The sequence below is a fragment of the Rhinolophus hipposideros genome (assembly GCF_964194185.1).
Source record: "Rhinolophus hipposideros genome assembly, chromosome: X".
NCBI lineage: Eukaryota > Metazoa > Chordata > Mammalia > Chiroptera > Rhinolophidae > Rhinolophus > Rhinolophus hipposideros.
Genome location: NC_138046.1, coordinates 54,775,511 through 54,787,361, shown reverse-complemented (window position 1 = coordinate 54,787,361; position 11,851 = coordinate 54,775,511). Strand labels below are relative to the sequence as shown.

Genomic DNA, 11,851 nt, shown 5'->3' with positions numbered 1-11,851 from the left:
CAGTGGGATGGACTTTCTCACCTTGAGGATACCCAGGGTAGAGGATGGATATGTGGCAAAGAAGCAGAGAAATGAAGTACCTACCCCTTAGCCCAGTGGGCTTGTGAGTATAGGATAGATCTCGCTTTGGGAAATTCCCCAGTAGCTAAAAGGAGTACATAAGGGGTTGGGTTATACATATGCCAGTGGGAACAAGAGCTTGGAAAAATCTCACAAACTTACTGCCTTCTGAAGTATGCACAGCAGCCCTGGGAGGTGATATCATGTTGATGTATATAATGATCTTTAAGGAGATGTGTCTCACTATTAAGTTTATACTTCTAAATAAGAGATCCAGAGGTAAGCTAAAATTGAGATTCTGACACAAGTGTTTAGTAAGTGCTCACATTGTTTTTATCAAGTGATCAAGTTCTTTCATTAGGTAATATGTGTTTGGGTTTGAAAAATGAGAAAATATAGATAAGAAACTAAAAATTACTCATAATTCTACCATAAAGGATGGACACTTTAACTTTTTACTTTATGTATTTAGACTTTGTTCACATATAAAATATATGATTTGAAGTGAAAAAGAATAGAGAATACTTTTTTAAATTGCTTTATTAACTTCACAATATGTAATGAACATCTTTCCATGCAATAGGTAAAACTCCCCTGCTGACAGAAACTTACAAATTGGGTGAAAACACAACATTCAATTAGAACCTGGTAATAGGAGACCCACAGGAAACAAGTAACACCAACAGGTTTACAATGAAGGTACATCACAAATATGTACGTTTAGGAAGCAAGTGTGTGTCTCCCTATTAACTGCAGGGAAAACATCAGCATTCAAGGCATAAGGCAAAACTCATCGTGATGGCCATGGCGAGGGGGGTCAGTGCTAACTGCCCGCAGACTATGACTCAGTTGCTTTTCCCTCAGCTTTTGCCTGAGTTGTCTCATCTCCTCCCCAACCCTTTCCATATTCTCTTCTCCCATCCTTGCCTGTGGATCTCCAAGCCTTTGAATCACATCCCATCTATACTGCAGGATGGGCTGCCTAACACGGAACCGCCTACGATTTCCTCTAGGTACACAATATTCAGCAGCTTCCAAAGAGAGGGTCAAGGGCTCTCCTTTATTAGCATTTTGCTCTTTTTCATCCTGTTTTTCATTGTCCTGGTTGGCATTTTTCATGTTGAGATTTTTTACTGCTTGTTCCTCTTTGGACGCCATTGCTCCTAGAAGACAAGAGATGAAATATTTTTTGGTGGACTGATCAGCACCGAGGACAGAGGCCCTACTGTGCACCTTTCAAGGTTCAGAGCCCTGGATTTCAAAGGCTGTTTAAAATTGCATTTTTCCCCACCCGAGAGACTCCGTACGCCCTCTAGGGGGCCCCCAGTCCAAGCTCTCCCCCCTCCCCGGGGCTCCTCTCCCCTCCCTCGCCCCAAACCCACCATTTTCCCTGTGGATCCATGCCCAGGCCTCTGCAGGCACCAAAACGGAGGACGGGGTTGGGGGAAAGATTGGGGTCTCAGGGCTTTCCACTCATCCCCCACCCCCATGCCTCACCCCTGCCCCCGCACCCACCTGGGCCTATCCTTGTCGTCTCGTCTTCCTCCCGATTCTCGCTGCGAGTGCGCCGCCCGGACACTTGGACCTGCAGACCTGCAGAGGGCTGGGGTGGGGGAGCGAGGGCCGCTGCAGCCGAGCGCTGGGCGCCCTCCGCCGCCTCACGGCGCCCCCTCGCCTCCCACCCCCCGCGCCGCAGCCCGGCCGCCCCTGCCCTCGGCCACCCCCAAACCCCCGCTGACCACCATTTTCGACCCCAAGAAGGACCGCGGGGGGCAGGCGGGGCGGGAGACCGAGGGGCAAGTGTTTCCGAAGGGTCGTCGCCTTGGGCCGTCCAGCCCTCCCCCGGGAAAGGCCCACCATTTTCTGCCGCCACACGCGGGGCCGCTGCGGGACGTGGGGGCTGCGGTCTCTGCGCTGCTTTGCCCCGGGGGGCTGGACCGACCCCCCCGGAGGGCTCCGCCTGCTCTCCACACCAACCCCAGGGAGCCGCTGCAGGTCCCTTACCTAGTCCCCCTGCGCCTCCGCCTCCTACTCTTGGGTCCACCCCCGGCCAGCACGCCCTAAGGGCCACCCGGAGCAGACACCCAGAAGGGAGCGAGCGACGGCCGGGTCTGACGCTGGAGCGAGGCGCGCCAGAGTCAGCGTTGGTCGGTCACGTGAGTCTCTCGTCACTGCGAGCGGCGACGCCCCCGTCCCGCCCCTCTCCTGCTCCGGGGGTCTAGAAGTGCCCTCGGCCCGTCACGCGCAACCCGGCCCTGCCCCCGGCTCCCTTTTAACAGCACCAGCCTGGGCCCTATCGCTGTCCCTCCTTTGTGTCTTCCTGGGCCTTTCTCTGCTGCCAGGGATGGGCTGTATCTTCTCAGGGGCCTGTTGGCCATTCCCTCTGCTTCTCTGGGGACTTGCCTCTTCCCTCCCAAGCTCCCGGGACACGCCTCCTTCCACCTGCTGTTCTTTCTGCTACCAATGCTCTCCATTTTCCCTCCACTAAAATGCGTAGAAGAGATGTGTCAGGAAAACAGCCCAGAAGAGTGGATTTTAAAACATTCTTAATATCTCTGTTTTGTCTTTTTCATATTGAACAAAGAAATCAATATACTTTCATAAAAAGGAAAAAATAAAGTTACTGTTATTTGAAAAAAACATTAAAGTTAGAAAAAACAACCCACCTGTTTCTTCTGCTAAGTCATTATATAAATATAGACTCTATAGGCAGCTACTTTTTTAGAACTTGGAAAACGACAGGGCAGCTGATGGTTCCTCTAGTGAGGGGCCCCTAGATACATGAGGCCCTTCCATGAGGACAGCCAATGAGTGTATTGTGCAGCAGAACCTTGTTGGATTTTCAGAATTGAAACAACAAAAACGTCACAAAATTCTGGTTCAAAATGCAATAAGTATGTCTTTATTTGCAAATCTCATGATAATGTATTTAGAGAATCCTGAAGGGTCTATAATAAACCTACTCCAGAACTAAGAACTTAATCTAGCAAGGTTTCAGTTATAGACATATATACAAAAGCTGAGCAGTCTCCCTGTATGCTAGTAATGAATAATTGGAAGTTGAAATTGTGTATATGTATAAATTTGATAGCTTTCAAAAATGTGAACTATTTAGGGATAAATTTAAGTAAACATGAAGAAACAAATACTGAAAAAAATGACATACTGCCAAAAGAAACTAAGATCAAAACAAATATTAAAAAACTATGGCCCTGGATCAGGAAATCCAATACTGCTAAGATATCAATTCTGTACAAATTGCTCTATAAATTCAGTGCAGTCACAATCAAAATTGTAGCACACATCTTTGTATCTTGACAAACTTAACCACAAATTTAGATGGAAATGTAGAAGACCCAGAATAGACAAAATAATTTTGAAAAAAACCTCCCGCAAATATGGAGAATTCCATATCTGATTTCCACACTTAAAATGTAGTAATAAAGGTAGTGTAGTAGTAGAGTGTACATAGACATTCGACTTACCAAAGTTAAAAAGTTCTGCTCTCTGAAAGACATGGTTAAGAAAATGAAGTGGGAATCTGGGAAAAAATATTTACAACATGTAACCAACAAAGGTTTTGTATCCAGAAGATATGTAAAGAACTCCTAAACTTCAAAATAAGAAGGCAAACAATGCAATAAATATGATCAAAAGATTTGAACAAACATTTCACAAAAGTACATGTACAAATTATCAATGAACTCATGGAAAGATGCTCAGTCTCTTTAATCATCAGCGAAGTGTGAAAAAAACAGAATGAAACACAGCTATACACCCATCTGAATTGCTAAAATTAAAAAGTCTGACAATCCCAAGTATATGTGAGGCCATGGAATAACTAGAATTCTCATTCATTGCTGGTGGAAAGTTCAACCATATTGAAAGACTTCTTGACCGGTAGACTTCTTGACCATTTCTTTCTTTCTTCTTCTTTTTTTTTTGTTTTTTTTATAAATTTTATTAGGGAATATTGGGGAACACTGTGTTTCTCCAGGACCCCTCAATTCCAAGTCATTGTCCTTCAATCTAGTTGTGGAGGGCGCAGCTCAGCTCCAAGTCCAGTTGCTGTTTGGGGCACAGCCCACCATCCCATGCAGGAATTGAACCAGCAACCTTGTTATTGAGAGCTCGCACTCTAGCCAGTTGAGCCACCTGGCTGCCCCTCTGGAAGCTCAGCAGCAGCTTGCTGTCTTCAATCTAGCTGTGGAGGGTGCAGCTCACTTGCCCATGTGGGACTTCAATGGGCAACCCTGTTGTTCAGAGCTCACTCTTAACCAACTGAGCCATTTAGCAACCCCTTGAACAGTTACACTTACCATATGTCCCAGAAGTTTTACCCTTAAGAACTTTCCAAAACAGAATTCAAAATGCGTTTCCCCAAAAAGATTTGCATAGGAATGTTCACAGTAATTTCACTTATCATGGATCAGAAATTGACACACAACAAACGTCCATTAAAAAGTGAATGGATGAACAAATTTTGATATATTCATACATTAGAGTACTACTAAGCAATAAATGAAGCTAAAGAGAGAACTGGAAACTGTTATTTTCCCATAGGGATCACTGTCACCCAAACTAGACAATCAGTGTTTGAAGTTCAACTGATGCTATGCTCACCAACTTAGTATCTCAGAGAGCACTTAGAGATGTCACTAGAGGTGCCATCTTCAAACTAAATAGACAAAATTACCTGATAGCGCCTCCATATAATTTTTCTTTTCTTTTTTAATTCAAGTTTATTGGGCTGACAATTGTTAGTAAAGTTACATAAAATTCAGTATACAATTCTGTATTACATCATCTATAAATCGCATTGTGTGTTCACCACCCTGAGTCAGTTCTTCTTCTATCACCATATATTTGATCCCCCTTACCCTCATCTCCCTCCCCCCACCCCCCTTACCCTCTGGTAACCACTAAACTATTGTCTGTGTCTATGAGTTTTTGTTTCTCATTTGTTTGTCTTGTTCTTTTCCTGCTTTTGGTTTATTTACCACATATCACTGAAATCACATGGTTCACTGCTTTTTCTGTCTGACTTATTTCGCTTAGAATTATACTCTCAACATCCATCATGTTGTCACAAATGTTCCTACATCATCTTTTCATACCGCTGAATAGTATTCGATTGTGTATATATACCACAACTTCTTTATCCATTCATCTATCGACGGACATTTTGGTTGTTTCCATGTCTTGGCCTCCGTAAACAAAGCTGCAATGAACATTAGAGCACATGTGTCTTTATGGTACATATTTTCAGATTTTGGGGGTGGATACGCAGGAGAGGGGTTGCTGGGTTATATGGTAATTCTATTCGTAATATGTGAGGAACCACCACACTGCCTTCAATCTTCCATAGCAGCTGCACAAGTCTCCATTCCAACCAATAGTGTATGAGGGTTCCTTTTTCTCCACAGCCTCTCCAACACTTGTTACTATTTGTCTTGTTGATGATAGCAATTCTGACTGGGGTGAGGTGATATCTCATTGTGGGTTTTATCTGCATTTCTCTAATGATTAGTGATGTTGAGCATTTTTTCATATGTCTATTTGCCATTTGTATGTGCTCTTTGGAGAAATGTCTCTTCAGGTCCTCTGCAAATTTTTCAACTGGGTTGTTTGTTTGTTTGCCGTTGAGTTGCATGAGTTCCTTGTATAGTTTTGATATTAGACACTTATCGGTGGCACGGTTAGCAAAAATCTCCCATTCACTTGGTTGCCTGTTTATTTTGTCGATGGTTTCTACTGATGTGCAGAAGCTTTTAAGTTTAATATAGTCCCATTCATTTATTTTAGCTTTTACTTCGCTTGCCTTTGGAGTCAAATTCATAAAATGCTCTTCGAACCCAAGGTCCATAAGTTTAATACCTATGTTTTCTTCTATGCAGTATATTGTGTCAGGTCTTATGCTTAAGTCTTTTATCCATTTTGAACTAATTTTGGTACATGGTGACAGATAGCAATCCAGTTTCATTCTTTTATATGTGGCTTTCCAATTCTGCCAGCACAATTTATTGAAGAGGTTGTGCTTTCTACATTGTATATTCATTGTTTCATTGTCAAAAATTATCTGTTCATATTTATGTGGTTTTATTTCTGGGTTATCAATTCTATTCCATTGGTCTACGTGTCTGTTTTTATGCCAGTACCATGATGTTTTGATTATTGTTGCCCTGTAGTACAAGCGAAAGTCAGGGAGTGTGATACCTCCAGCAATGTTCTTTTTTCTTAAGATTGCTTTGGCTATTTGGGGTCTTTTGGGGTTCCAAACAAATCTGATGATTTTTTTCTTCTATTTTTTTAAAAAATGACATTGGGATTTTGAGGGGGATTGCATTAAATCTGTATATTACTTTGGGTAATATGGCCATTTTAGCTATGTTGATTCTTCCAATTCATGAGCACGGAATGTCTTTCCATTTCTTTGTGTCTTCTTCAATTTCTTTTAAAAATGTCATGTAGTTTTTAGCATATAGGTCTTCCACATCCTTGGTGAAGTTTATTCCTAGGTATTTTATTCTTTTTCCTGCAATTGCAAAAGGAATTGTTTTTTTTTCTTTGTTTCTTTTTCTGAGATTTCATTGCTAGTATATAGGAGTGCAATGGACCTCTTTATGTTGATTTTGTAGCCGGCCACATTACTGTATTCGTTGATTGTTTCTAACAGCTTTTTAGTGGAGTTTTTTGGGTTTTCTATATACAGCATCATGTCCTTTGCAAAGAGTGACAATTTAACTTCTTCATTCCCAATTTGGATGCCTTTTATTTTTTCTCTTGACTGATTGCCCTGGCAAAGACTTCCAACACTATGTTGAAAAGCAGAGGTGATGGGGGACAGCCCTGTCGTGTTCCTGAACGTAGAGCAAAAGGCTTCAGTTTTTCACCATTAATTGTGAGATTAGCTGAGGGCTTCTCATATATGGCCTTTATTATGTTAAGGCATTTTCCTTCTATACCTATTTTATTAAGTGTTTTAATCATTAATGGATGTTGTATCTTGTCAAATGCTTTTTCTGCATCAATTGACATAATCATATGATTTTTGTCCTTTATTTTGTTTATGTGATGTATCACATTGATGGATTTGTGGATGTTGAACCATCCTTGTGTCCCGGGGATGAAGCCCACTTGGTCGTGATGAATAATCTTTTAATGCATTGTTCCATTCGATTTGCTAGAATTTTGTTTAGGATTTTTGCATCTGTATTCATCAGAGAAATTGGTCTGTAGTTTTCTTTTTTTGTGTTGTCCTTACCAGGTTTTGGTATGAGGGTAATATTGGCCTCATAAAATGAGTTAGGGAGTACTGACTCTTCTTCAATTTTTTGCAAGAGTTTGAGCAGGATTGGTATTAGATCCTGCTTGAAGGTTTGGTAGAATTCACTAGTGAAGCCATCTGGTCCCAGACTTTTGCTTTTGGGAAGGTTTTGGATGACTGATTCAATTTCGTTACTGGTGATCGGTCTGTTTAGATTTTCCATTTCTTCATGGTTCAGACTAAGAAGGCAATATGTTTCTAAGAACTTGCCCATTTCTGCTAGGTTATTGAATTTGGTGGCATATAGTCCTGCATAGTATCCTTGATTGATCCTTTGTATTTCTGTGGCATCTGTGATAAGTTCTTCTTTTACATTTCTGATTTTGTTCATTAGTGTCTACACTTTTTTTTATCTCAGTGAGCCTAGCCAAGGTTTTGACAATGTTGTTAATGTTTTCAGAGAACAAGCTCTTTCTCACATTAATTTTTTGTATTGTCTTTTTGTTCTCTATTTCATTTAGTTCTGCTCTAATTTTTGCTATTGCCTTTCTTCCGCTGAACTTGGGTTTCATTTGTTCCTCTTTCTCTACTTATTTAAGGTGTAACATGAGCTTATTTATTTGGAATTTTTCTTGTTTCTTGAGATAGGCCTGTAACGATATAAATTTCACTCTTAAAACTGTTTTCGTTATATCTGAAAACTTTGGTAGGATGTCTTTTCATTGTCATTTGTTTCTATGTATCTTTTGATCTCTCCTCTAATTTCTTCTTTGACCTGGTGTTTTTTTAACTGTATGTGGTTTAATCTCCATGTATTTGTGTTTTTTTCCTGCTTTCTTTTTGAAGTTGATATCCAATTTCAAAGCCCTGTGATCAGAGAATATGCTTGGTATGACTTCAATCTTCTTAAATTTGCTGAGGCTGATTTTATGTCCCAATATATGGTCTATCCTTGAGAATGTTCCTTGTACACCAGAAAAGAATGTATAGTCCGATGTTTTGATGAAGTGCTCTATATATGTCAATTATATCCATTTCATCTAATGTGTCATTTAGGGCTGCTATTTCGTTATTTATTTTCTGTTTGGATGATCTATCCATAGCTGTCAATGACATATTTAAGTCCCCTAGTATAATTGTGTTTTGGTCAATTTCTCCCTTTAGTTCTGTTAGTAGTTGCTTGGTGTATTTCCGTGCTCCCTAATTGGGGGCATAAATATTGATAACTCTTATGTCGTCTTTTTTTTATTAGTTTCAGGAGCACAAGACAAAGTAATAGTTACACGTTTATCATTTATATACCTCACACTCTGTGAAACCTCCTCCCCCCATCCACTATCCCTCTGACATCACACAGCCATTATATTTCCACTGTCTCTATTCCTAATGCTGTACTCTGCTTCTTGTAAGTATATACATACATATATATATATGTGTATATATACATATATATGTGTGTGTGTATGTGTATATATATATATATATATATATATATATATATATATGTGTGTGTAAAATTATAGTTGGCATTCATTATTGTTCAGCTTCAGGTTTACAGTGCAATGATCAGGCAGCTATATCATCCCTGAGGTGGTCTCCCAAATGGGAAAAGTTTCCATCAGATACCCTACGAAATCTTTACAACATTATTGATTACATTCCCCAAATTAATTTTCAAAACGCTGTGGCCATCTTGTGCTACTGACTGTTTTCTAATCCCCTCACCTTCCCCGTTATTTCCCCCACCATCTAGCAACCTTCAGTTTCTCAGTGACTCTCGAAAAAATGGCGGCGTGAGGTGAGCCTCTGTAGCGCTCCCCTAGAATTTAAAACGAATCGAACAACAATAACTTCACAAAGGACTCCCTGCACAGCAGACAGGCAAGACGAAGAGGCCCACTACTGAATTCACCTCCAGGTGAGTGAATCACCGGAGCGGGGGAGGATGGAGAGGAGAAGTGCGGAGACGGAGCCACGGGGACACAAGACGCAGACCTAGCTCAGTGCTCTGAGCTCGCTGGTCCCAGAACTACCGCAGCTGCGGGAAAGGGAAGGACTCGGAAGGCTAGGGCTCCACTTACAGCCCACAGGGCTGAGAGGACAGCATATAACACGGCTGAACCCAACGCTCACGGCAGAGACCTCGGAGAAAAGACTGGGGGAAGAGGGCTGAAATCGGTGGTTTAAGCCCTCACTGCCAAGCGGAGAACCGAAGCCTTAGACACGGAGACTAGCCGCCCCCTCCCTACCCTCCCAGAGCTCGCCCCGCCACCACCTGTCCCGTGCTAGAAGTGATAAAGTAGCAGTGTCAGATCAAAGGACAGAATATTTGCTGCTCTGAGAACTGTGGACCACAGACACAGATTCGCAGCTCAACTAGTTCTGGTAAAGGGGAGGGATCTGTGGAAGCAGGACTGGCTGTGGTGGTGGTCGCCACCATTGCTCTGGGCCACCTCTCACAACTCACCCCGCCCCTGGCCCCACCTATCTGGACGGATCCCTGCAGGAGTAAACAGAACTGCTGAAATATTCGGGCTCTGAATCTGGTGCAGAAAGAGCTTTGGAACTCCAAAAGCTCTTTGCATACCTATCAACCTGTTGCAGAAGACACTCCTGTAGATGTCTAGGAAGAGAAATAGTAAATCAGTGATTGCCATGAATAACCAAGGCAACAAGATAGCTCAGAAAGAAAGTGAAAAGTCTCCAGAAAAGGAACTTAGAGATATGGAAATATGTGATTTAAATGACAGATTTCAAGATTGCAATTCTGAAAAAACTGAACGAGATGCAAGAAAACACAGAAAAGCAGTTTAATGAACTCAGAAACACAATCAAAGAACACCATGAGCATTTTACAAAAGAGATTGAAATTTTGAAAAAGAACCAAATAGAATTTCTGGAGATTAAGAACTCAAAAGAAGAAATTAACAATAAAATATCCAGTTTAGGTGGTAGAGTTGACCATATGCAGGAAAGAATCAGTGACATCGAAGATAGGAACCTGGAATTTACACAGATAGAAGAAGAAAGAGACTTGAGACTTCACTTTTTCAGCTATGTCTCTAAAACTGTTTCTGATTAGTTCATTCACTTATTGTTTTTTTTAGATTCCACATATAAATGAGATCATATGTTATTTGTCTTTCTCTGTCTGGCTTATTTCACTTAACATAATCTTCTCTAGGTCCATCCATGTTGTTGCAAATGGTAAGATTTCTTTCTTCTTTATGGCTGAGTAATACTCCATTGTATAAATGTACCAAAGTTTCTTAATCCAGTCATCTACCGATGGGCATTTCGGTTGTTTCCATGTCTTGGCTATTGTGTATAGTGCTGCAATAAACATAGGAGTGCATAAACATTTTTGAATTACAGTTTTGGATTTCTCCGGATAGATACCTAGGAGTGGAATGGCTAGATCATAAGGTAGTTCCATTTTCAGATTTCGAGATACTTACATACTGTTTTACATAGTTGCTACACCAATCTGCAATCCCACCAACAGTGCACAAGCGTTCCCTTTTCTCCACATCCAGGCCAACACTTGTTGTTTGTTGATTTATTGATAATAGCCATTTTGACTTGGGTGAGGTGGTATCCCATTGTGATTTTTATTTTCATATCTCTGATGGTTAGTGAGGTTGAGCCTTTTTTCATATGTCTGTTTGCCATCTGTATGCCCATTTTAGAAAAATGTCTCTTCATGTCTTCTGCCCATTTTGAAATTGGGTTGTTTGTTTTTCTGGAGTTGAGTTGAGTGAGTTTATTTTATAAATTTTTTATATAAACCCCTTATCAGATATACAATTGGCAAATATCTTTTCCCATTCAGTAGGCTCCCTTTTTGTTTTCTTGATGGTTTCCTTTGCTGTGAAAAAAATTTTTAGTTTGATGTAATCCCACATGTTTAATTTTTCTCTTCCTTCCCTCGCGCGAGGGGATATATCAGTAAAACTCTTACTCTGGGTAATGTCTGTGAAGTTTCTTCCTACATTTTCTTCTAAAAATTTTATGGTTTCAGATCTTACATTTAAGTCTTTAAGCCATTTTGAATTTATTTTTGGTATATGGTGTAAGGAGTTGGTCCAGCTTCATTTTTTTGCATGTGTCTGTCCAGGTTTCCCAGCACCATATATTGAATAGACTGTCTTTACCCCACCGTACATTCTTTTTTTTAAAATTTTTTTTTAATTTATTAGTTTCAGGTGTACAAGACAAGGTAATACTTAGACGTTTATCATTTATATCCCTCACACTGTGAACCCCCCTACACCCGTACATTCTTGCTTCCATTGTCGTAGATCAAATGGCCATACAAGTATGGATTTATATCTAGACTCTCTATTCTGTTCCATTGATCTATGTGTCTGTTTTTATGCCAGTACCATGGTGTTTTGATTACTGTAGACTTGTAGTATAATTTGATGTCAGATTTTGTTATAACTCCCACTTTGTTCTTATTTCTCAAGATTGCTCAGGCTATCCGGGGTCTTATATGGTCACATATAAATTTTAGGATTATAT

At 40.7% G+C, this 11,851-nt stretch overlaps 1 protein-coding gene across 1 annotated transcript; it reads right to left on the bottom strand.

The window, feature by feature from the left end:
* Positions 1 to 591: 591 nt before the first annotated feature.
* LOC308495383 (protein BEX2-like) lies at positions 592 to 2,202 on the bottom strand. Its single transcript, XM_081043496.1, has 3 exons — positions 2,065 to 2,202; positions 1,576 to 1,663; positions 592 to 1,223 (listed from the first exon to the last, which is right to left on the bottom strand). Exon 3 carries the CDS (start codon positions 1,216 to 1,218, stop codon positions 832 to 834), a length of 387 nt encoding a protein of 128 aa, XP_080899622.1. The 5' UTR covers positions 1,219 to 1,223; positions 1,576 to 1,663; positions 2,065 to 2,202; the 3' UTR covers positions 592 to 831.
* Positions 2,203 to 11,851: the final 9,649 nt, after the last annotated feature.